General features: G+C 41.8%; 1 protein-coding gene across 2 annotated transcripts in view; it reads right to left on the bottom strand.

Annotated features, from left to right (window-relative positions):
- Positions 1-27,551, bottom strand: part of LOC131050211 (GPCR-type G protein COLD1) — a 309,921-nt gene that overhangs the window by 183,764 nt on the left and 98,606 nt on the right. For both annotated transcript variants that reach the window (XM_057984488.2, XM_057984420.2), the window contains exons 3-4: positions 18,339-18,446; positions 834-954 (exon numbers count right to left, since the gene is read on the bottom strand). In XM_057984488.2, coding sequence (XP_057840471.2) covers positions 834-954; positions 18,339-18,446 — 229 coding nt within the window. The remainder of the gene's footprint in view (positions 1-833; positions 955-18,338; positions 18,447-27,551) is intronic.

Here is a 27,551-nt window from a genome sequence, read left to right as displayed (position 1 = left end):
ACCCTTTGGAAGGGTCAGGAGTGAAATTGGCATTTTTGGATAAATTCTTCACATTTTGTGACCACAACTCACTCAAATGCATGCCTAACAATGCTTCTAAGTTCAGTCCACCTCAATCAACGCTAGGCTTGACACAAAATTGGGAGCAAAAGAGGTTTCAAGAAAATTTGCTCTGGACCCTTTGGAAGGGTCAGGAGCGAAATTTGTGATTTAGCCTCAATTCTATTATTTCCTTTGCTCCAAATCACTTCTCAAGGCAAGAATTAACAATTCTCTCCCAACAATGCCTTAGGAATCAAGATCTTGATCTCAACAAGGAGCAAAATATAGTTTTTAGGAAATTTCGCTCTAGACCCTTTGGAAGGGTCAGGAGCGAAATTTGCATTTTGACACCATTCTTCTTCTTTTCAAATCTTCCTCTATCATCATCAAGTGAATTCACCCTCAATTTGGCCTAAAACAAGATCTTTTTGGGTGCATTAGATGAAATAAGGAGTCCTCCTAAGGATTTCGCTCTGGACCCTTTGGAAGGGTCAGGAGCTTGGAAAAAAATTCGCTCTAGACCCTTTGGAAGGGTCAGAAGCGAATTTTGTCTTTTGACCTCAAATCCATCATTGCCTTTACTTCCATTCACTTCTTTAGGCAAGTATATATCCATCTTCTCTCAACCATGCCTTAGGAACTAAGATTTTGACCTCAAACAAGGAGAAAATTAGTGTTTAAGAAATTTCGCTCTGGACCTAATTGATATTACACCAGTCAATCCTGGAGCTAATCGATATTAACAACTAAAATACAAAATAAATGATGGTAGGATTAAAATAATCTCTTACCTGATAAAAAGGGACAAATAGCTGTAAGGTAAATTCACTGCTCCAAAACCAGAAAGGACGGCCATGACTGTGACACCTATAACTCCAACCCTACTGACTAGTTGAGCCATTGTGAAAAAACCTGCACAACAGATATGAAACAGCACATTATTCAGATCCTCATCATTTAAACTGCACTGAATCCACAGCGAATGATCATTGATAATTTAAGTCATACAAGTAAATAGGGGTTTAAACAACAGCATTTGGCATCCACTTTCATGTTAGTGATGAATTAACAGATCCAGAAGTAAATTGAGATTTACGGCCATGCTCAAATCAATTACTAATTTACTACATTTCAAGGTTTTGTGGATATGTGACTTTCTTTTTACAAAGAGATAAGTGAGAGAAAGAAGGAATACGCCACATTAAAGTAAACAATTCATAGAGGGATTATAATTTAAAATCTGCAACTGAATAATATACATTGGACAGAAGCCATTAAACAAACATTATAGGTATAATCTGATGCTAGTCCCAGTAGTACGACCCTTCTCAACTTTCTACTCCACTTGTTCTGCTTACAACCCCAGATTCAACCCAGGATTAAATAAAAGGGCAAAAAGTTTACCATCAATACGATCAAACAGGAAGTCAAGTTTGTGCTCATGTTTGGAAAAAAAAAAATCAAAAAAAATTCAACTGTATTTATAAAAACTTGCTAATTATACATGAACACTAAAAAACATACTATTTTCTTATAATTTCACATTTCTTAATAAAATATATTTAAACATTATTTTGAAAATATATGTTTCAAGAGTTTAAAGTTTAAACATTAATATTTATACACTAGAAGCGTGTATCATATAAAATTTAAGGACAAAATTATATAATATAAGTTAATATGGTCTAAACTATTATAATATATCTATTTAACATTTTAAATTTTAGTCATTCAAATTTTGATCTTTTAACATTATATACTTATATTAGCATATCATATAAATATAAGTGATATAAACTTAAGTATAGATTTATATCTACATTCCACGGCATTTCAGGTATAGGGGGAGGGGATGGCAAGGCATGCGTTTTCAGGACATCCCCTAGAGGGCCATTTTTGGGGGACGGCAAGGCACAGTAGTATACAAATATATATATATATATATATGAATATTTCAAAATATATATAAATATATTACAGAGAGAGAGATGTCAATGAAACTAAGCCTCATTAGGGCTATCAATAACCAAAGACTCAGAACCATCTAAGTCACTATCACCATCTGGCAGAAGTGGATCATCCAATGGCAGCCTAACTAGTCCTGGTGGCACATCCTCATCAATCTGCCTAACATCTTCAAAATCAACATCCCATCACGTTCTTAGAGTCTTTCGATACTCAGTAATCTGTTAGTCCTGAAGTCTCAAGGCACTATGAACTGCAACTAGTTTTTTAGCTCGTTTTTAAGTAAGCCTATTTCTCTTAATGGAGTGGATGAAGCCATAGGTGGACCAATTCCTCTTTGCAGCAAAGGAACTAGCAATCTGGGAGAGCAAACTAATGGCGAGTTGTTTCAATTCCGGTGTGTCCCTCCCATGAAATTTCCACCATCCAATTGGGTTTTGTTGTGCAATGGTGGTCCTATCTGTCCTAGCCTTTGGTTTGCTGAATGTAGGGCCCTGAAGATCGGCAAACTTAAGCCACTTCCCTCATAGAAGGGTTGCCTAGTCATTGCTATACATTTTACCAAGGGCTGTTGTAAGCCCCTCTATCACCTCTTCATCCTCAGAAAGGAGCACTCAGCCAGGTCTAGGTGCATACCACTTCAGACTAACAAGATAGGCAAGCATATGAAGAGGGGTGTTCATTGTGTTCCACCTCTTTGTGACAATAAGCCTAATATGCTCCTCATAGAATCACAATTCAAGATCCTTTTGATGAACTACTTGCTTCATTTGATCAAGCATGCTATCAAAAGTCTCATAGATCTCTCCCAAGCTAGGAGAGTCAGTATCTGCATGGTGAATTACCCCCACAGCTAGTGATATGATAAAGCAAATATACCTGCGATCAATACTTAAAATTGAAACTTTTAAAATACAGTGTAAAACAAAGTATAACAAATTCAAATAAAATCAATTTTCAGATTTCTTACTTGATATTGGCCCACCATGACTCATCAAGTACTCTTTCTCTTACTGCCTTCCCTTCATCTGTCTTTGATTGAGGCCACCTTTTCCAGTCTAGAAAAACAACCACGGATTGTAGAGCACCCTACACCTCCAACATCCTCTCCAACATAATAAAATAGCTAGCATATCTAGTCTCAACTGGTTTGAGAAATTTTTTCTTTGAATAATACCAGATTAGTGCAAGTGAAGTGTGATACTTACATACAAACATTTGTATGTCTCTAACCTCTGCCACTGCTACCTTCACCCAATCTATTTTGCCAATGTCTTTCAAAGCATTATTCAAAGCATGTACACAACATGGAGTCCAGAAAATATATTTGTAAGCACTCTTAATCATCAAACCACCTAGCTTACAAACACGAGTTGAATTTGTCACAACCTGCAGAACATTAGAAGGCCCAACCTCCTCTATGGCCTCCCTCAAAATGCCAAACTGGAAATCAGCATCCTTAACTTTTCCAGAATAATCAATTTCTCGAAGAAAGTATGAACCAGTAGGGCATGTAACAATAACATTAATGAGTGGCCTATGTCAAATATCAGTCCACCCATACATAACAATGGAACAGCCAGTCCTGATCCATGTTTGCCTCATCTCCTCCATCATCATGGTAGCTTTTGAATATTGTTTCTCAAGGAGGGAGGTACGCAATCTATGTTCTCCAGGGGGGCATAAGAGGGTCCAGCTGTCAATATATCTCTCACCATAGTTTTTAAATAAGGTGACCTTGCCAAATGAAATGGAAGAGCACATGTGCATAAAAGAATTTGGCCACTACATCATCAACTTGCTCACATTTTTGCACATTCATTAACCCCATCACTGAAGTTTTCTCACCTGCTTTCCTCTTCCCTCCATCACAACTCTCTCCAAATGATACATTGGAAGAGGCATGTAAATCAATAGATGGTTGTTTCTTATTGTGGGTTGTAATGATTTTGCCCTCACTTACTCCAGCCAACTTTGCCATTTCAACCTGTTGTTCCAATGTTATTGCCTCACAAACTCTAACACCTTTTCCACTCTCACCCACTAGATGGCCTATAACCCTACTATAGCTCCCATGGTAATGAGTGTTGGAAACATGACAAAGTCACTTCTTGCTGCCCCCTGTATTTTTACCCTTGTTGGCGGTCACATTTGTGGCAAACTGAAGCAATGATTTTTGGGGGTTGGAAGGGCCTTTTGCAAACTTTTGAAGAGAGGGTGTAGGGCATGCAAAACGTTCTTGTGCAATAGAAGCTGAGATTGGATTTTCAAAAGTAGAAGACGGGTCTATTGACATTCTGTTCACTTCATTTTCATTTTCACTTTCACTACCCTCATGACTGTCACTGCTGTTGCTGCTCATTTCGTATGTTTTTGTTTATGGTTGAAAATCTGAAACCAAATGAACGAAAATATTTTTCAACCTACAAACTCACTAGCAAGCTAAAAACTTAGAAAACTATAAAAAAATTAGCTGGTGAACTTGTTTCAGACTTGAAGCAAAACAAAAATCAGTCCAATATCTCCTCTAATCAGTCAAATCTTCTCCCCTAGATTATGCCAATCTCTTCTCCTACGAGCAAACTCTCACAGCAAGGAGCAAAACCTACGAAAATGAAAGAGAAATATGATGGCCGGGTTAATGTTTTGTTTTGGGTTTAAGTCTATGGCATTTTAGGATTCAATTTTGTGGTTCCAATGTCATTGTGGGCCCCCCATGTCACTAAACAAGCAAAATAATTTTTTTTTAAATTGTTTTTTAATTGCTTTTCATGCCTGAAAGCATTCCCAAGCGTGGGGTGTCCCCAGGATAGCGAGGTAAATTTCCAACATCCCCCGATCGTCCCAGGGATGGCGAGACATCCCCAAATGCCTAGGGACGCTTCCCAGCATTTCCTATAATTTTGCTGCATCAAGGACGTCAAGAGGACATCCCCTTGATGTCTCACCATCCCAAAAACGGCTAGGGGATGGGGATGGGGATGGGGGGTTTTGGGACAGGGGACATGTCCCCGTGTAAGGTAGATTTTTATTATATAAACTTATATCATATAAGTTTAATTCCACAGGAAACTTATATCCTAGGTGAAACTTATATCAAACCTTGATGAGGCTGAATGGCAATTCCACAATTCTTTGTTCTCAAAGATGAACGCTTGCTATCTGCTTGAGTGCCCTACAATTTTTTTGTCAAAGAAAAATACATATGAATTTAGAATGCCCTTAGGTGACCTTGCAAGTGTTCAATAACAGGACATCAGCAAATCCAACAATCAAGTTTGTTGTTATATTTTTAAGGTTTGAATTGGTACCAATAGATGAGGATAATAGGAACAGCAACAAGTACGGCTGCCAAGAGAGAGAAAAGATGAAGCGAAAAAGTAAATAGTAAATTAACTAATTCTTCAAACCTAATCAATATAATCTATATTTTGTAATGATCTTAGTTTTTAAATGGGTGGGAGAATTAAATCTCCAATAGAATGACTCTCATGGCCTCTATAGAATATTTGTGAATTTACAAACTTGACCCTTAACATTTGCCAGCCCTATGACATAGCTTTCAACTACAAACTTGCAGAACAGAAGCATGTCAAAAATTAGAAATTCCTCTGTTTGGAACCATTTTCAGATTAATGATTATATGTTTATGGGCCAAATTAAGTGTAAATGTCAGAACACTTATAATTTATAAACATAAATATCCATATGTTTTAAACAGATCCTACACATAGTAAGGTAGGTCACCAAAGAAAAGAAGAAAAAATGAACAAGCGCATGAATGAGACATCTGTGTGATGCATGGTGCTACAGAATTTAATCAACTAGGTAATGTTATCGGGAAAAAGTGTATAGTTAGTAATGTTAATTGTCAATAGTTAGTTAGCCGACGGGTAGGTAGTTGGAGTCGCGACGGTTGGGTCGCACCCCTTCGGCAGTCATATATTGTACCACCTTCGGGTGTTGAGACATGTAATGTTAGCCGTGTCAGATGTAATGTTGACGACGGATATAATATGAACATCCTTTGACATTAATGGAAAGCTTATTCTGGTACTTCTTTTATATTTGCATTGTACATTGCTGTTCGATTTCTGTATTCTTCCTGTTTACCCAGTGAGGTAAACATTTGGCGCCGTTGCCGACACGAACTCAGGAACGGAAGACACGGATGGCGCACAGACACAATGGGCCTACCCGTTGGTGAGGTGAATCCCGAGGTCGACGATGCCCAAACAGAACTCTATATAGGAGAAGACACTGCGACGAGAGAATTTTCGATTCTACTCCAAGTAGCCATTCAGACCCACGTGCGACGAAAGGCGGCGGAGGCAGGAGTCCCACCAAGTGCCGTGTGGACAGCGTTGGAAGTGAGTCCGGAGGTAAATCGGTTGATGAACCATCTCCCTCGACTGCTAGCACAAGCATCGTTGGCACAACAAGCTCGCCTGGAGGAGATTGCCCGGGAGGAGCGACGCCAAGAAATTTTGCAACAGTACGAGGAACGGGAAGCAGAACGAGATGGTGCCAGGGGCATTTGAACCGTGACCCATACGGGACGGAATAAAGAACACTTATTGTAATAATTATGTCATATTGTTGGCATAAACTTGTCTTCCACATTATGAATGAATAAAAGTGTTCTACTTTTTATGTCATTAAAGCGGTCTGGGAATTAATGCCCAATACACTGAATAAAGACAAAAATAAGCAACAATATATAGATGAACGTGCAGTAGCCCAACGTGCCTTGATCCTTGAACAACAAGCAGAAAGGCGACAGAGGTATAAGCGAAGAGAGGAGGAACGCTCCGAAGGGGACGGTGAGGCCAGAGGCCACCCACGGAGTCGGGAGGAGTTACTTGCGGAAACCCGCCGCAGGATAGAGTGTACCCAAACTCAGTTGAGGGAGTTGAGGGACTTGCCACACACACCAGAGGCTAGCAAAACTCCAAGGAGTGGGGAGGAGGCAGTAGAGGGAGAAGACACCGGGGCTGCCAGGAGTGTCGGAGGGACACCGGGGCACGGCGGTCAAGCACCCCTTATAGGATCTGACCCATCAGGAGTAGGACAACAGCCACCACCAGTAGTAAAAAGGCAAGGTATGGCACAAAAACAAAAACTTCCAAAGTTCCATGGGGATGGGAAAGAAGACCCTGTCCGCCACTGTCGCACGTGTGAAACAATTTGGGGAGCGAATGGTGTTACCGATGAGGACGATTGGGTAACACAGTTTCCCGCAACACTGAGGGGCGTAGCCATCGACTGGTTTTCGGACACGGATAAGGCTAAAATTGGCACATGGGCAGACCTAAAGAAGGAATTTCAAGCAGAGTTTCGTCTCCTAAGAGACGATAATGAGATCGTAGCCGAAATCTACGGCACGAAACAGAGGAAGGACGAGACTGTCCGAACCTACAGCCGGCAGCTCAAAGAGCTGCTAGGAAAGATGGAGAACCAGCCGGCAGACGGATTGAAAAAACGGTGGTTCGTGGAAGGTCTAAAGAAATCCCTTAGACGAAAAATGAAGATAGTACCCCCTTCTTCATATTCGGACGCCTATAACAGGGCAATGGATTTAGAAAGTGAACAGAAGATGTCCAAGAAGAAGAAAAATAAATCCTCGACGGACGATGATTCCTCTTCGGACAAAAGTGATAGCAGTGATGACGACTCTAATCGGAAGGTACGGGCTCTCCAAAAAGATATGGAGCGAATGATGAGAGAGATAAAGGCAACAAAAGGAAGCACAAGCAAGGGCGACGAAGGGGAGTTATGGTGCACGGACTGCCGTACCGACGGACACACCAAGGGGTCTTGTCCGAAAAAAGCATTTTGTGATATTTGTCAGATTGCCGGACACCTTACCAAGGAGTGTCCGTACAATATGAGGACCCGTAGCCAACAGGTTCTCTTTGCAGAACCATCTGCGTCAGCCGGCACGTCCCAGCCTGCGAGCAACAACGCCTCGTCTGGCGGCTACCGAAACAACAAGCGAGGAAGAGGCAATAATAACAATACGAATAATAGAAGCCGAATCCAATACGACGGTAAAGGGCGGCCGATGATACAATGCCGAGCTTGCAATCACTGGGGGCATTTCGCTAGAGACTGTACGGTGGAGGAAGCACCACAAAAACTTTGCAAGTGGTGCGGTCCGGGGGACCATGATGATGGCAATTGTCCCAAATCTGGCGTGAACCTATTGAATGTAGAAATGGAGGAGGCACTCGCCATAACAAGGTCCAAGACGAAAGCAGCCACTTATCCAGACCCCCGTACGGAAAAACGAAAGGCACTGGAGGCACGAGCGGAATTGGAGAAGGAGATGTTAAGGAGCAAGGATGCACAAAGGCTGGCGGGTACTTCTCGCTCTGAAGGAGAAACAAACATTATAAACCAACTGTTACAGGTCGAGATACCTGTCAAAATGAAGGACCTCCTGGAAAGTATGCCGCACTTGCGAGCGACGTTGTTGCAATCTGCAATAGTAACCCCAGTAGGCCAACCAATACATGGCAAGGACAACCTTGGCGAGACAGCAGCAGACCCATTAACCCTGACGATCAACAATGGTAGACACCCAGCAGTGGTGGAAATGGGTATATTGGGCACCATCCTGACCGACACAATTGTCGACGGCGGGTCGGGAGTAAATGTCTTGCCAGAGGAAACATGGAAAAAATTGGGTAAACCTACTCTCTGGCCGTCCACCTTTAATTTATTGGGAGCAGACCAACACGGCATCAAGCCGCTTGGCACACTCATGGCGCAACAGGTGACGATCGGAACACAGCCATTCGTCTTGAATTTTGTGGTCATCCCATTGAAGAAGAAGGGGTACGACGCCATCCTCGGCAGAGGCTGGTTGGTGGCGGCCAAAGCAAATCACAATTGGAAGAAAAACACCTTGTCCATGGAAAAGGCTGGCCGAAGGTATACCATTGACCTCAAAACTCAACTGGTCAGTGAAGAGTTGGCGTCGGAGTCAGAGTCCGACGAAGACGATACCGACGAAGGGAAGGAGGGCAGGGAACCAAATGATGAAGGCATCTTAGGAATTCAAGCCTGTTCTGAGGATGAGACGGATTCTTTGAGAGGGCTCTTCCATTGGCAAATGGAAGACTATGAATTATTGTACGGGTGCAATATGTTGGGGATCGAAGGACCTGACATGAACGAGTTTCCGCCAGAGTACGGACAATACAAGGAAGGGGATGTCCCTGAGGATGACGCACCAGCGCACAAGTTTGACAAAAGTAAGCCCATAAGGTATGAAGAATCCGCACTTCAAGTTACAAACCTTGGAGAAACTTCAGAACAGAAAAATATTCTAGTCGGCGACGACTGGAATCCCGTCTTAAAGACGGCGGCGTTCAAAATCTTCACAGAATACAAAGATGTGTTCGCTTGGACATATAAGGATCTCAAGGGGGTACCACAAGAACTTTGTGTACATCGGATCCCTTTGGTTCCCGGAGCCGTGCCCGTACGGAAGAGGCCATACAGAATGAACAAAAATTATGCGGCCAAGGTAAATAATGAAATTGACCGCATGCTGGAATCAGGGATTATCTTCAAGGTCCAGACGAGTGAATGGGTATCACCCATTGTGATATCTTTGAAAAAGGAGGCCGATCAGATAAGAATCTATGTAGACTTCAGGTGTTTGAATGCTGTCACAATTAAAGATCCGTTTCCCATACCATTCACAGACACCATTCTCGAAGAAGTCGCGGGTCATGAAATTTATTCGTTTATGGATGGATTCTCCGGATACAATCAAATTTCCATTGCAGAGGAGGACAAATTGAAGACCACCTTTGTCGTAGAAGATGGCGTCTATGCATACAACCGGATGCCATTTGGGTTGTGCAATGCGCCAGCTACCTTTCAACGGATAATCCTCCATATCTTCGATAAAATGTCCGTGGGAAACTTCAAAGCATTCTTGGATGATTGGTCCATTTATAGCACGGAGGAGGCACATCTGGCCGCACTTGGCGAATGCATGGAGAGATGCCGACGAGCCCGCCTCGCCCTAAATCCCAAGAAATGCAGATTCATGGTGCCTCAGGGCAAGTTACTAGGGCACATCGTCTGCAAGGCTGGACTGAAGACGGACCCTGACAAAATACGAGTCATTGTGGAGATGGAGGCGCCCGACGATGTCACCGGCGTCAAGTCATTTCTTGGACACATCGGGTATTATAGGCGGTTTATTAAGAACTTTGCCCAAGTATCATACCCACTTGATAAGCTGACACGAAGGGGGGAGCCGTACGTCTGGGGGACGGCCCAAGAAGAGGCTTTTCAAGAGTTAAAATCACGATTGGTGGGTGCGCCAATCTTGACATACCCAGACTGGGACAAAGAGTTCCATGTACATGTCGACGCATCCAACTTCGCCATAGGGGCCACCCTGGCACAGGTCGGCAGCCACAGGCTGGACCACCCAATATATTTTGCAAGTCGACTCTTGTCAAACGCGGAGAGGAACTACAGCACGACGGAGAGAGAAGCCCTCGGCATGGTATACTCCGTCCAAAAATTCCGACATTATTTATTGGCGACACCATTCACATTTTATGTGGATCACCAGGCGTTGATGTATTTGGTGAACAAGCCAATCATCCAGGGGCGGATTAGTCGATGGCTGTTGCTGTTACAAGAATTTACATTCAACATCATTGTCAGACCTGGCAGGAGCCACGTCATAGCCGACCAGCTATCACGGATCAAGTCGGGAGAGCCGGCCGAAGGCATTAGCGAGGATTTTCCGGACACCCATCTTTTCCGCATTGCCATCCTTCCTCATTGGTACACGAGTGTGGGGGAATATCTGTCAACATCAAAATTTCCGAAGGAAATGCCACCAGGTGAAAGACGGAAACTTGTATTAAGAAGCCGAACATTCCAACTTATAAACGGTCTTCTCTACAAAATGGGACCTGACCAAATCCTACGACGATGTGTCTTGGAAGAGGAAATCCCAGGAGTATTGAGAGAAGCCCATGAAGGGGCTGCTGGAGGGCACATGGGACCGGATACGACAGCAAGGAAGGTCCTACTAGCTGGCTTGTGGTGGCCGACACTGCATAATGACGCCAGAGAATGGGTGACAAGTTGTGATACATGTCAGCGTGCTGGGCGACCATTAAAAAGAGATTTCATGCCACTTAACCCGGCGCATGCTCAAGAATTGTTCGAAAGATGGGGGTTAGACTTCGTTGGTCCATTGAAACCGAGTCGCGCCCGACGATGTAGATACATTGTCGTGGCGACAGAATATTTGACCAAATGGGTGGAAGCCAGGGCGTTGGCGGACAACTCCGCCGTCAGCACGGCGAAATTCATTTATGAACAGATTATCACCCGGTACGGAATACCGATTCAACTGACAAGTGATAGAGGGGGGCACTTTGTAAATCATATTGTTCGACTACTGACAACCGAGTTCAAAATTTTTCACTCTCTATCGAGTCCGTACTATCCTAGGGCAAACGGTCAGGCTGAGGCAACCAACAAAATCATCGTGTCGGTAATTTATAAGTCCTGTGGGGTGGAAAAAGAAGACTGGGAAGAGCAACTGCCTTCGGTACTTTGGGCGTACCGCACAACTTACAAAGTAACCACCGGGCAGACACCTTTCCAATTAATGTATGGCCAGGAGGCTGTGGTACCGATTGAATTCATGGTGCCAAGTCTCAGAATCGCTATTGACAACAAGCTAGGCGACATGGAAAGCCTTCGAGAGAGACTATACGCCTTAAATAAATTGGATGAAAGACGGACAATGGCACAATGGGTGACAGACGTGGCCCAGCAACGCAGGAAATACTGGCATGACCAACACATTCGGCGGGCGAGGTTCACGCTGGGCCAATTAGTCCTAAAGTATAACGGAAGGAACGAGATTAAGCCCGGCAAGTTCAAAGTGAAGTGGCTAGGCCCTTACAGGATCCAAGAGGTCGCAGCCAATGGATCCGTCAAGCTCTCGACCCTCGACGGACAGGAAATCCCAGAGGGCGTCAATGGGTCGAAACTGAAAGTGTATCACCAGAGGGTGGAAGCACGCAGGAGCAGCCCGACAGGAGGCGCACAGTCGCAGTCAGGCAATAAATGAAAAAAAATTGAAAAAAAATTGAAAAGAAGAAGAAACAAAAAAAAAAAAAAAAAAAATCGAAAAAAATTGGAAAAAGGGAGAAAAAGGGACCACCGCACGGTGGCCACGTAGTGGCACCACCATGCGGTGGCCACGTGGTGGCACCACCCACGGTGGACACCACCGTGCGGTGGCAGCCCGCGGGTTACACAAAGCGCAAAGGATATAAAGCGAAGAACACAGCACGAAGCAAAGGAAATAAAACACCGCACGAAGCACAGGCTCCGCACGAGATAAAGGCACCGCACGAAGCCACCGAGGGTTAGGACAAAACGCCGCACGCACCATCACGCCACCACGCCGAAGGGAAAACAAGAGCCGCCGAAGGGAGGAAAGCCACCGTGCGGTGGAAACCGAAGCCCGTCGGAGGTAAAGGCGTGGAAAACACAGCCGCAAAATTCCCTTTCTGGTTCAATGCAGAGCGCCTCTGTGCGCAGCCATTCTTCCCACGAATCCAGCTCCTCATCAGAGATTCTTTCCACAGTGGGATACTCTGAAATCGGACACGCCCCCAATTTCATGCAAGATTCATAAAAGGCGGCGGGCTAGTGGCTCTCGAAAGCCGCTTTGTTTTCAAAAGCCGAAACGCATGCGGGTTGATTGGTTGGGCTTGTGGTTTATGGCAGAGATATCGGGGGTTCAAACTTCCAGAAGAATTTGTTAACCAGAGGTGCAATGAAGGCCCGAATTTGGGCATAAAGTCTGAAATTTTCCCGCACCACCGGTTCAAGCGCCACCACCACCAAACGATTTCCCTGTGCCGGTTCTGCTGGAAGACCAGCAATTGCACTGTCCAAAAGTCTCTGAAATTTGGGGGTCCTGTCCATCAAACTCACCGAAGAAAAAAAAAAAAAAGCTACCGTACGGTATAATGTGGAGGTGGACAAGAAGATTTTTTGTTCAGCTTTTTACTAGCCGGAGGTAGTTGGGGATTACCGTCGTACGGCCTACCTGCCAGGAGGTAGTTAGGTGCCTTCCATCCGACAAGGGCAAATCAAGAAGTGGTTAGCAGGTCAATGGAGTCTGCGGGAAAAAGAAACTGGAAAAAACAATTGCAGGATAGCAGCCATAGGAAGCCGGATGCACGTATTCTCCCTTCAGGTGTTCGAATAGCAAGCGGCACGATGGAAGCCAGGCAGAAGAAAAAAACACCACAGCAGCTCACTGTACGAGGGAAGAACACCTCCACTTCACAGAATATCACTTTTGAGGGATTGAATGGGGTGGAATGTCGGAAATGGTGGCAAGACACGCCGGATGATAATTTGGTGAAAACAAGTCTTCGCCGAGCAGGGGTAGAATGGGCTATACGGATGCCTGTGTTCACCATTCGCGAGTACGAGGGAGCATTGCGGTATATGGTTGATACCTTTGATAGCCGCTCACGGACGAGCACATTTGAGTATTTGGGGAAGGATATCACCATATCCTTCAAACCTGCAGATTTCACCAGAGTATTTGGCATCCCAGGCATACATGGCAAGAAAGTGGACTTGAAGCCGAAGAAGATGACACGGGAAGAAAAAGAACATTGGATTAAGCGAGTGTCCCGAGACTTGACCCCCGCAGAGTTGGCGAGCATCGTAGACGCCACGAAGGGTCGTGGGATGCGCAGGTCCTTTGTCGCAGAGGGTCACTGGCGATGCATTATGGACGTCATCAAAAGCAGGTTGACAGGGTCGGGTAGGGCATCAGACATCGCTCTACCACAGATAGTATTGATGAACGGGTTGATGAACGGAGTCGTCTATGATTGGGCTACCTTGTTATCAGAGCGGATGTGCGCATTCCTGATGATGGAGCAGCGCACCTTTTACATGCCCCACTATGCCATTGGATTGTTTTTGGAGGCTACGCGGGAAGCAGTGCCAGAGGCTGAGTTGGAGGTACGGCCACAGGAACCCTTGGCGGAGGGTGAGCCTCCTATCATGCATTGGCGACATCTGGATATTGGACACTCTTCCGCGAAGCGGAAACGGGTATTAGAGACCACCGCAGCAGAACCAGATAGTGGGCGAGAAACTTCTAGCAGTGCAGAGGATTCCGAGGATTCGGAGGATGAGGACGACAGTAGTAGTCGGGACACAGACGAGGGGAGGATGGACCCCGTCGGAGAGCGAGTGTTGTTTGCACCACCCACACTCCAACTTGGCACACTTGTGGGGTCGTCCGCGGGCAGTACTTCGATTCCGGCATTTGGACAGAGCCGCACGCCCGTTACACTCAGGCCCATGCAGCCGGCCGCAGCACCTTCCGTCATACCAGCCGCAGGACCGACTCCCGCAGAGGCATGTCCTGACAGCACGGCAGAGTTGTGTGGTCCACCGCAAGGAAGTGTGGCAGAGGAGATAGTTGAGACGGAGCCTCAGGTGCGACTGGATGTCGTGGGATCCGATGCAGTGGTGACGGTTGCTGCCTCCTTGTTGGAGGAGCCCATTGCGGGACATGTTTCCGAGGGGGAGAGAGGGTCGGAGGTGTTGAGTGCAGTTCCATCGGTGGCGGCTATGGGGAGTTGGCTGACCCGGAGATTCCAGATGACAGTGACGCCACCCGTAGGAGCAGCTGTACTCTCACCTCGGCGAGAGCCTCCCACTGAGGTGGTGGATCTGGAGGATTCCTCGGCGGAGACGCAGGCACCAGCAGAGGGACAGGTCCTTGGAGAGGGTGTTCCTACCGGCCCAGAGCAGGCGACTGCTACACTTGAGGGGGCGGGAGAGACACCATTGGGCCAGCAGGATGCAGTTGGTGTGGTTGAGGAGACTTTTGGGTTACCACGTGGGCTTCCTGTACCTTCATCGGGGCTAGAGGGAGAGGACATTGAGGTTTATCTGGCAGATATGGTGACGAGGGGTCGGCGAGTGGTGGCCGCAACTCAAACACGGGCTCTACAGCAGGTTGCGGAGGAATTAGAGCACGTCCTCCAGTTTATGCGAGACGGCTGTCCCGCAGCTTTCACCTCATGTTTTGAGGCACGAGGATGGCCAGTTACCCAGACGGATGCGATGTTGGAGGCTTGGCGTGTGCCTCAGCCCGTCGTGGAGAGTAGGGTGACAACTCTCGTCCGGGAGATTGAGCAGGTTTATAGGGAGGCCTACTATACCTTACGCCAGACACAGCATGAGTCCGCAGTTCGCGAGGCTGCTCGAGTGGAGTTAGAGCAGGACATGGCTAGGCAACAAGCCTCGTGGGCAGCCGAGAGATCAGAGTTGGTCACACAGCTTGAGACAGCCCGTGCAGAGAAGGTTGCGGTGGACGCCCGTCTTTCAGAGGAACAGGGTGCGCGGCGTCTCGTCCAGCAGGAGTTAGATGGTGTTCAGGCCCAGTTGGTTCGCATGACAGAGTCCGTCGATACCAAGGAGAGGGAGCTACTGGAGGCTGCGCTTATGGTGAAGACTGCCTTAGAGAAGGTGTTGGTCGCAGAGCGGGATGTGGCAGCGCGCACCCAGCAGGTCTATGAGCTCCGCGCCCGCCTGGCGGCCCAGACACCCGCATCTCACCCTTCGACTTCAGGGACGCTTCCTCAGCCCCCTCCTTGACTTTCACTTGGTTGTATATTTATATTACATTGTCTCCATTTTGTTGTTAGTTGTCGGAGACGACTTCTTTTTTTGGGGGGGATGATGTTATCGGGAAAAAGTGTATAGTTAGTAATGTTAATTATCAATAGTTAGTTAGCCGACGGGTAGGTAGTTGGAGTCGCGACGGTTGGGTCGCACCCCTTCGGCAGTCATATATTGTACCACCTTCGGGTGTTGAGACATGTAATGTTAGCCGTGTCAGATGTAATGTTGACGACGGATATAATATGAACATCCTTTGACATTAATGGAAAGCTTATTCTGGTACTTCTTTTATATTTGCATTGTACATTGTTGTTCGATTTCTGTATTCTTCCTGTTTACCCAGTGAGGTAAACAGGTAATATTGAGATATACAGTGTCAAAATCTAAAAATTTAATAACTAGGCCAGTCAGCACAACCATGGAAAAACCAATTACTTTAATTGATAAATCACATGGAACCATCTGCATTAAGGCGAACGCTCCACAAACAGATGGCCAACCAAGCAAAGACAATAAATAGAAAGAAGGAAATTATATTAATGTCCATGAACGACCAATAAAAGGTAAAAGGAGCTGGAATGTACATCTGTTACAATAGCACAGTACTAAAGCAAAAATGTGCCCTAAAGAGAAACAAGACAAACAAAGAAATAGACAAGTGGGCTTAAAGCTACAATGATAATCCCAAAACAAGTACAAGTATAAACAGGTGTGTGGAGGATAATCTCTGACTCTCCACAAAGATATGAGAACTGATGAAGACCAAACCTGGCAACCCTAGTAGGAAGCAAGAAGCATCAAGTGTCTACTCCAGAATGCGTTGATGGAGCCAATAGTATTAGCATAACCCAATGTGGTGTACTTATACAAAATCTAAGAATGCTTGATGAGGAGAGTCCATAACTAAGAGAGCTACAGTAGACAATACTAGGAGGCAATTGATTTCACTAACACTCAAGGTTGAATGACTACGGGTGGTATAAAATAAACCGGTGATGGGAGCGTGTCCCAAGAGTACACTAAATTGCATATTGCTAGTAACAAATGGTATTACATATTTGTAAGAAAGATTATAAAAAAGAGAGCGAGAGAACACGATCTTGATTTTGCAACTTCAGTTGAAATTCACCTTTTGTCTCTCACAAGTCACAATAGCCTAAGGTTTATCAGGCAGGATGGCTTACCCACTCCTCTGTCTTTTACCCATCTTCACGCTCCCTTCCTCCCCCGCCCCCCCCAACACACACACACACACACACAAACATATATGACACAATATAGAATTGTCCATATACTTCGACCATATGGCATCAATGACCTGATAAGGAAATGTCCTTATACGGCAACCATTGATGACCACTGACTATTAGTTAGGTTCATTGCATGCCCTACTATGTTGGAAAAGTTTAATCATCAATGCACATTTAGAAAAGAAATAAGTTCTTGATAAATTCTTAGAATAAGGATTGCATTGGATCAAAGATCAATCCATCCCACATCAATCTTGATAGGCATTAAATGTCTTCCTTAGTCAAAATTTAAATTTCACTCACTTGACTGTAAGTAACTTGGAGTCACAAGTCTCTCTCGTAGTTCTAATATTAGAATATAGTAAAACAAGGTCAGAACAATGCAAAATATACAATATATAGATTGATATAAAATTTTGAAGAGTCAAAAAGTGCATACTTCACACATTTCCCTTTATGTTTAGCAATTAATTTAGCTTCAGCTAGAGTGTAAAGTTGTGGGGAAAATGCTTTGTGTTACTGGTTTGAGGTTAATTTTGACTTTTTTGTTGATGCAAACATAAAATTGCACCTTGGTAAGATTGTGTTTTTGATGTATTTTATTTGTCATATAGAACGCTTTCTACAAATATAATGCACGTGATTTTGTGTCTTTCTAAAAATATAATGCATGTGATTTTATGTTTCAGCATTTTTAGGCATCAGTATGCCAAATAATGATAGATCTAAATTGAAGCATTTTCCATTGAATGGATAAAATTTAGTAGAACCATTCTTGATCAAATGTTTGAATGACATTTAGATAACTTTCAGCTATGAGATAATCCAAATAGAGGCTAAACACTAATAAATGCAGTGTTCCTAACTCAGAAATTGTTTTCCCATTAATTCTGGTTAATAGTAATCAATTTTGGCATATAAACATCAGAGTCAGATAATTGAATTAAAAGTTGAATTGTTACAAGTCCCTAGAATGGATGAGGATCACCTAAAAGCCTAGTAGACTTGTAAATTTTTCAAAAACTACTTGTGGACTTGAGAATACCACTGGTAGGTCGTGAATAGGCATTTAATACCCTGTAAGTCCCCACCAGATTCCTATGCATGGTTTTATATGTTCTCAACATTAAATTGTAAAACATAATTTCTAACAAACAAATTGGCTACTGCTGGTAAATTGTTTGAACATGATTTTTTTGGAACTGTTCATTTTATATAATTCTAGTTTCTCTTAATAATAAAACTATTAATTTAAGCACACTCACAAAACAAAATCCAAATGTCAATTATATTAGTAAATAAAATAGACCTTGTTACTTCTGCAGTGCTCTATGAAATTTAGAAAAATTAAACCTTTGTCTGGAGAAGGCATGGGAAAGTGAATGCCCATGCGCCAAAATGCATAGAGAAAAGCCAAGAGAAATAAAATAGCCCCTAGCCCTGCTCGCTCTTTGCCTACTCCTGCAATAAAAGAGATATGCAGTAGACAATAGTTAAAAAGTTAAAATACAACAAAAATCATATGAAAATAAATGCAACCAAATATGCAGCCATATATTTCAGTTCAACAAAGCATGTGTATAAATTGTTTGTTATGTTTTTCCTTTCGTACTTTTTCATCTCCCAAGTTCCCCTTTCAACTTGATACATTCTATTTAATTATTTTACCTCAAAACGAATGGACCATAGGTACCCTTTTAATCCTTTGGGCAAACTTCACTTAAACAAGAAGCTATCAAAGTAATGTCATCATTGCCACATTGTCGAGCCTCTCGATTAAAAGTGAGAATAACTCTATTCATATTTCTAAATCATGTACTTATATCTCTACTTTACGGGGAAAAAAAAAACAATATCATTTTGTTCATTTGAAGAATATCATGTGTAGAGCACATAAGCATATCACTAAGTGAGGAAAGTAGACTAAGCATGCCAGCAAACATATTTTCAGTCCAAAAGTATCATGGGTTTTGTTTCACATAACTCCCTACAACTATTTATCCAAGGAAAACAAAAGGTGGGAATTTGTTAATTGTATTATAGTTATTAAATTATTTGTTGCCCCATAAATAGAGCCAATTTGTAGAATCCAGATATTTGAAACAAGTAATCACCAAAATGAGAAATACCATGCATCCAAAAGGTTGGGAACTAGCAGCTGGGCATGCTCCCTATGTTATAGTGCCTGTGATAATTCTAAATAAGGACAATATCATGTAAGTTTCAGGAAATTGGACAAGATGGATAATTCTCAAAAGCAACTTCTAGGCCAAAAAATGAGTCAAGAGGGTTGCTATCTCCATCCATTTTTACAAGACAATGGATGAAGGTCAAGAGATATACCTATCAAAAACAAAAAAATATCAGACTGCTATCAAATTATTGGTTGCTTTTTCCATGAGTACAAACTCTTAGCCTCTCTAATGATAAGCCAGAATAATGAGGAAAAGAGGGTTGTGTTGGTGCCTTTTTATGCTGAACAACAAAATCAGCAACCAGTGTAGTCTGCAACCCAATTTTGAAAGGTAGCTAACCTAAACTATGATTTCAAAAGACAAACTGGACCAACTTAACAAGGATATTAATCCTTCTTCTCTTCAGGCTCTATAAGGCCTAGGCGGGTTTACCTATGATGCACTTTAAATACAGTCTAAAACTCACACACAACATCACCATTAAAGCAGAAATCTCAGACATAGCTCAACAATAAGGAAAGTATTGCAAACTAGCTACATTCACATTGACTCTCAACTACACTGGAGCTTGAGATAGGTGGGACATTACCACAAAACAGAAAGAAAAGATACTATGATTTGATTTTTTTAAATGCTGCAAATAACCTCTGACTGTAACAGATCGGTGCCTCAATCTGGGCATAGAGTCAATACAAATAACCATAAATGAAATCCAATCTGCACATCAAACTCATTGAAAAGATCTCCATGTATTAATGCCCAACATTAATACATTCTAAACTCAATCAAAGGATCATACATATACAAACAGAAATTCAAATTCACAATTTCTACTCATTGAATTTAAATCCTTTCTGTAAACGATGCCTAAGAACAGGAATTACACTCTCACTGAGGAGGATAAACCCAAACTCCCTTGAAGACTGGATTTATTGAAATTGAAGAATGCCTGAAGACAATCCAATGGACTTGCATGTATGTCTTACATATATGTGACCTGCAACTAAAAATTTACAGCTAAATGCATCTATATAATGACCGGAGAATGGGAACATCAACGGTTACAACTGGGAACCCTTACAAATGAGAAGAATTGAGAATAAAAAGAAGAGGGAAAAGATCAAAATCTGCATAACACATTGCCAAGTGTCCCATTTTTCCAACTGAAGATTTTCCTTGCATCCTTCCCGTGGAAACTGCTCTCAAAATATCTGAGATCTGTTGAAACTAACTGCAGAACTAAATTCCTCATTTCGAGAGCTTTCCAACGGTATACAATATGTCTATATTTGCGTAAAAATAACCCCTTAGGTGAATTAATCTGAATGCAGACCCATCATTTAAATTTTTGGATTTTGACCTATAGTCTAAACTATATTATTTAACTTTGATTTTCGCCTAGTTTACCCTCTGTGCCTTGCCACGTGGCAGCCTGTGATTCGCCCGTGAATCCTACCGGAGCGCCACCTCATCGCCATCTCACCTGCCTTACCACTTGTCTGCCTCACCGGGACCCGCCAGCTAACCTGCCACTCGGACCTGCCAGCTCATCAGTCGTTGGTTCGTGAAGGGTAACTTTCGTGCACCTTCGCATAGCGACACAACGACCACCGTCCGATCATCTCAAACTTGCTCGATCTTTAATCTGCCCTCTTCTGCACGTGCCATGTCGCTAGTTCGCGAAGGGTAACGGTCGAGCAACTTCGCATTGTGAATCAACGACGGCCGCTGGATCTTCCTCAACCTACTCGATCTTTAATTCGCCCTTCTGCTGCAAAACCTGGGCACCTCGAGAATCGTGCACGCGTGGGGTCCACCTAGTCACTAGCTAGCTCCACTTTCTATCAAAAGCCTTTATGCTTTAGACATTATAGATACGTGTGCTTTTGCATTTAAATATCAAATATTTCCTATGCACAGCCAATGTGGGATATATGCCTGCGCCTATTCCCCTATTTTGTTCATTCGCATGGAAGTTTTAATGGCTTTCCTGCTGCCAATGTAATTTACTTGGGTTTCAAAATCCTTCGCCATTCCACACAGGAGGACTTTGACTGGTTTTACACCTGCGAATTGCATTAGTTTGAAAGTTTATTAAAAGCCCCTCCTTTCAAAAATCACGCAGGATGGGTTTGGCTGGTTTACACCTGCCAATGGCATTTGCTTTATAGTTTTATCCTTTTCAACGCCACGCAGAGGAGGGGTTTGGCTGGTTTTACACCTGCCAAAATTCATTTGCTTGAGAATCTAATGCCATCGCTTTATTGCCACTTGCGTTTGTTAAAAAATCTTTAACGCCTCTTTACCTAGCCACATTTTGCGCAGGGGGAGGACTGGTTTTACACCTGCCGGTGCATTTGCTTGAAAGTTTCTATTGCCCTTCACCACCACGCAAAAGAACTTTGGCATTTGCACATGCCACATGCATTTGCTTGAAGACTTTTAAAATGCCTTCACCACGCAGGGAGCTGCCATTGCATTTGCTTTGGACAATGGGTTTTACCTATTACACACCACACCAGAGAGAAAACTGACAAGGGTTTTGGATACTAAACTCCACCCGCCAAATGAATTTGCTGAAAGTTTCAAAAAACCTTCTGCATTGGTATTACGCCTGGCAATCACATTTGCTTGGAAATTTATAAAATTGTTGCCCAACTAGTTGCCACGCATTCACAAGGTCAGCCATTAATTGTAAAAGCGTCTGATACATTTGGTGCACCATCGTGAGTAGGAATTGCTTCATTAATGATATCAATGGGATTGTTGTCTGGGTGCAGTTGCTTTGCCTTAATATAATAAGCTTTTCTTAATCTCATAAGCAAGAACATCGGTCTCCATTCCTAGAATATCATAGTACCTTGCTTCCTTCACCATTGTAACCACACATAAAGGATCATAATGAGGACCGAGCTGATGGTAATATGCATTAGCATGCATGAAGAACACTTTACCATAAAATTAATGCATGGGCATGAGCCAAGTCGGGCCCCAAAGTGGGCCTGACTAAAAAAAAATTTCATTTTCATTCAAATGACCCTTGAAATGCCTTAGGCACCTTGAACATACCTTTGGAGTTGATCGGCACAGTTTTCTGATCATTAAAACTCAACTTGCAACTTTCAAGCACTTGTGCCCAAAACAATGGAATGGCCTCAGGAACTGGCTCTGAAAACCAATTAAAACGTCTTTCTGTATCCCGCCATCTGAAGGACAAGTAGTCTGATATATTGACTATCACCCTGCAAAACCGTTTCTCAAGACGAATCCCAGGTGAAGAAATAGTAATGGTCGAAGATGACCAAATGGCTCTGTCAGCACTATGAACCTGATAAAATCAATGTGCAGGGACCACAAAGTGCCTTTACTAAAAATATCAAATGATCTCCGTAGATCCCCAAATCTGGGGCATAGATACTTTGAAGTACAAGGAAGACCGTGGAATGTTTAGTTCGACCAAAAGGCTGACTGGGTGCAAATGGTGAGCTCATGAAAATGGCAACTTAAAAAGATGCAACAACAAAAGTGCAAAAAACTCAAAAAAGTGGCTCAAGAAATCATCTTGGAAAACTGATCAAACGGATTGGCAGGAGCTTCAAACTGGAAACATAACTTGTCTTTTATACCAGCAGTACCCTGGAAGAAATATTCTGATATAACACTCAACTGGGCATTTTTTAGACGTGCAAAGTATTGCTCCGACTAGCTGTTGAAACAGGGACTTTTCAAAAAGCACAAGTTACAAATGGATTGGGCTTACCAAACTGAGCAAATGGATTGATAAAGACTTGAAACTTGGCGTGGAGGCACACTTATAGGCATACAATTCAATGCACTTTGAATTTCAACATGACGATCAACTAGTCAAAAGTTATAGGCGCTCAAAGTAGGCCACTTAATAAAATCTAAATATGTGCATAGAACAACTTTCCGCTTACCCCTTGAAATGGGTACTTGATAAACTGATCTAAACTCGAATCTGAAAGTTGTAGAACACTGCATAGGCCAAATGAAAGGTGTACAATAAGATTCCAAGTCTTTACCTCTTGATAATCAACTAGCTCCATTTTACCCTTCTTCAAACTAGGCCACTCAGGTTGACTCATTAGGTGGTCCTTTGAAAGTGCAGAGTAAAATTTTGAAATGGGCCTCTCAAAATACTCAAATTTTATGAGTCCCAACAAGTTGATTCTCACCAGGTCTCAAAAAGACTCAAATAATCAGATGTCTTCATGGTAGTGTAACTATAATCTTTACTCTGTTGAGCCTGAGAGCAAAAAGTATGTTTCTAGCTTTAGATTAATTTCAAAGAAATAGGTTTAAAATTGTCCCTTTTTTCGAAAAATTTAATTAGATTGCCATCATAAGAATACAATTTTATAATGCTTGAACAAAATCATACCATTCATTTGCATATGTCCAAAACAAAAGTACCACTTAAAAATCCATTCACATACACCATCAACATACACATTGTAGTCGGCAGATTATGCCAAGTTGTTCATAAATAAATATTGTTTAGCCAAAGTGTTAAGTGTGTAGTAATTAGTCGTCTATGTTATGTAATGATGTTTATTTGTTCCCAACAAGTAGTTGTTGATTGGTAATCTTAACCAACCCCGGGCTACTATTTATGTACTCATTTTGTGTGTGTCAGAAACCGGATCATGGTTGTACACATTGCCTATTGGAAAAAATGATCTATCTTTCTGAAACTACATTATACTTTGTATTGCTATGTTCTGATATTCTATGTTCCTTACGTGATATTTCCATTTACTCTGTATGTTAAATACCATTACCCTACCTGATCTGAATTATTTTGTCAATTCAGAGGACAATACCCAAAGCAGAATTTGTGGTATTGTAAACACATAATAAATCATATAAAATTTCGTTTCATTGAAAATATGTAAGAACCATACAATTTTTGGCAAACTCTGTGAAAGAGAGTTGTGTGCCCTTGAATCTATCCAATTTGGGCAAACTTTGTAAAAGAGAGTTGTATGCTTGGAATCTATCCAATTTGGGCAAACTCTGTAAAAGAGAGTTGTATGCCCAAGCCTGTACAATTTAGGCAATCTTGTGAAGGAGCATATGCCTGTGGACTTCATGAGAGCTGATACAAATTGGCTAACTCAGTAGACGAGATGCATGTCATAGCTTTGCAAATTCGTCCTAAGAGTTGTATGCCTATAACTCTGTAACTCTATAACTCTCCAACTCCTTGCAATTGGATTCGAATTGAGCTTATTTATAAGCTTTCAAAGAAGCTGAACAACCACTACATTTATGTCCTCATCGGAAGTCGAAAAGGCAATCCAGTATTGAAAGGTTATTACATTTATATAAAGACAAAAATTGATTAAATATTAAATATTTCATTTTATTGAATACTCTGACTTATTTCTGATCACTACCTGAGTAAACACACATATTCCTCAGCAACCTTTGTGCTTAGTTCACCAAAAGTACAGTCTCACTAACATAACAAACCCTAGAATTTGACACATGAAAAGAATGCAAAAAAATGCTCAAAACTTATTATCTATTTCCAACACTTGACTATAGCAACTAAGTAAAACAGTATGTCATATCAAACAACTTATTCATTTTTTTTTAATTCACAAATGTCCCTTAAAAGATTTCCTTTAATTTAGATGCCTGAATAATTTACCACTTAATTTCATCCTATTCGACAAACAATTTATTCTTATGTTCATTTAAAGTTCTATCCATTATTTGGTGGGTCCTTCATCTAATGTTAATTCAACTTTGGGCTGCAACATTGTTCCACACCATACTAGTTGTGAACCAAGGTACATGATGTGGACCAAGCAGTTAAAGCTTCTTCTGCCAAAGCTGTAATCTTCAAGATGTTGATGCCAAAACAAGATTATAGTTACATTTTGTTGTACCCATACAAAAAAAATTGTCCTAAGCCACATTGTAATTATTAAACTTGTCATTTGTTGCTTGTAAACTAAAGTCCTTGTTATGATAATCAATGTCCTTTTGCTGTCTCTAGTTAGTGTCTTGGGAGGGCCATTAGAAGGAGCTTTCCAACGCATCTAATAAAGAAAAAATCAAACCTCCAATGACAGAGATAATGTAAAAACATTTCTAAGGTGTGAAAAAATGTTCCCCAATGCAAGGGCATGCACCCAATAAAAGAGTTCAAGACTTTCCAAAAGTCAAAAAAAGTGCATCATTGTGCAATGGCACGTGCATGACCAAGGGGTAGCACAAGTTAAAATCTGAACATACGTTTGCCAATGCAATGGCATGCACCTCACCAAAGGGGTACATCAAGTTTTAAGAGTGTGGTAACTTGGTAAGTGAAAAATATTTGCCAATGGAAAGGTGCGTGCCACTCCAAAGAAGTGCATCAAATTCAAATTTGAAACTTAACAAACCAATGTAAGGGCATGTGCCTATGCATTGGAGTGCAAAAAGTAAATTACAAAACCAAAAAAAAGAACGAATAGAACATTGCACACCACTCCAAAGACGAACATAATGTTAAAATTTGAAAAATGTCAAACAATATAGATGTATGAACCTCACTAAAGGGCTGCATTAAAGTTCAAATATGCAGAAGTCCTGTTTATGAAATGGTGCACACCTTTCCATAGGAAAACATCAAATTGGAATTCAAAAAATGCAGCCATATATGGAAGTGCATGCTTGTATGAAGAGATGCAACATGGAGGAAAATTGAAAAGTTGCAACTCAATGTAAAGATGAAAAGGGCTACAGCAGATTCTAGGCTATAGAACAAAGACAAAAGTACTAACAACAATTTCTCAACTGTTGGCAAAGGTACAGAAAGCTTTCAACATCCAACTTCCCTTTAATACACAAGTGCTTAGGATTTCCAGCAGTCCAGGTTGAGTTTTCAGCCAATAAAAAACAAATTTTCAGTCATTGCATTGGGTGCCTGTCAGGAAATGTTTCTCTCTACTCAAGTGGTAGAGTTTCAACTTTTTTCAAGGATTTTTATGTACTTGTTTTCAGTAACCTCCATGCAGATTTGCCAAGTGTTGATAGAAATTTTTTCAATTTTCTTCACAGATTTGGGATCAGCATTTTTGCCAACACCTACAGCAAATTCAAGTGTGTTTCACTTTTGGTTGCTGATTTTGCAGACATAAAACAAGGGTTTATGTGGCAAGATTAGTGAAAGCAGTGGCAGTCATATTAGAAATTTGTGCAATTTCTTGATCATTTTCATACATTCCAGGGTTTCGAAGTGCTCACGGATTTCAGTTAGGGTTTGGTGTAAAAGTCAGCAGAAGGCTTTTTCAAATTTAGGGTGCCAAGATTCATCTTCAAAGTTTTAGGATTTCTTCTAAGGCCTTGCCATGGTCAAAGCAGTACACTTGTACAAGAATCACTGCCAGGAGCTACTTGTCAGATTGGTTATTTTTAGCTCAAGCCATTTATAGCCTGTATTAATTTTAGTCATCACTATCTGAGAAGATAATCATATTTTGGGACATCTATTTTAGACCACTATTTTTTAGATCAGTTAAATTTAGACGACTTTCTAGGAGATTGATTATTTAATTGATAGTTATCCTTGTCAAAAATCTGAGGTTTTTCTAATTAGGGTTTGGAATTTGTAGACTACATTGTCCAATAAGCTCACTTTGTGCACAAACAAACTATTGATAACATAAAAGTTCTAGTTAGTTTTTTTATTATTCTCAGGCAAAACTTTGTAGATGCCTATAAATAAGTGCCAATTGCACTTAGATTTACAATGGAATTTGATATGCTTATTTTGCTGCTTAAATTACTCTTCAAGTCTTATGAGAGATCTTCTGTATGCATTTTTAGGCAGATAGAATTGCTTTGTTGAAATTGCAAGCTTTATATTGCATACCTTTACAAAGTTGGCGATTGTGGCTTTGTACCTAACACCTTAATTTCTTTTATCAAAATGTATTTCTTTTGTTCAAATCAAATTCAAGCCTTGTGTTGTACTCATATTTTTTAATCTTTGCTTTTAGCCAAAAAGAATGAGCATTCATTAGCTCGTATAGATTGTTTTCTTTAAGTAAAAAAAGATAAAAAAACTCTCATCATGAGCAGATGTTCTGATAAGCCTTCTCCTCTTGCCCAAAAACTAAAAGATATGCAATTACTTTGTTTCTTTTTGCAATGTATGTTCAAAAATGCCAAGAGTTAAATTGTATAAATTGTGAAAAGATAGAGGGTGTGTCCTTAGGTTCTCAGGCTTTCATTTTATTTTTTGTTACAGGGAGCTTCCCCTGCTGCATTGAATAGATGTTTATCCTCACATGCTGTCCTCTTTTGTGTTTGACCAGAAGGTCCAAATTAGAATGCTAACACACTCTTATTTTCC

Source organism: Cryptomeria japonica, chromosome 2 (genome assembly GCF_030272615.1).
Source record: "Cryptomeria japonica chromosome 2, Sugi_1.0, whole genome shotgun sequence".
NCBI lineage: Eukaryota > Viridiplantae > Streptophyta > Pinopsida > Cupressales > Cupressaceae > Cryptomeria > Cryptomeria japonica.
Note: the sequence above shows the minus strand (reverse complement) of the source record. Positions and strands in the feature narration are given on the sequence as shown.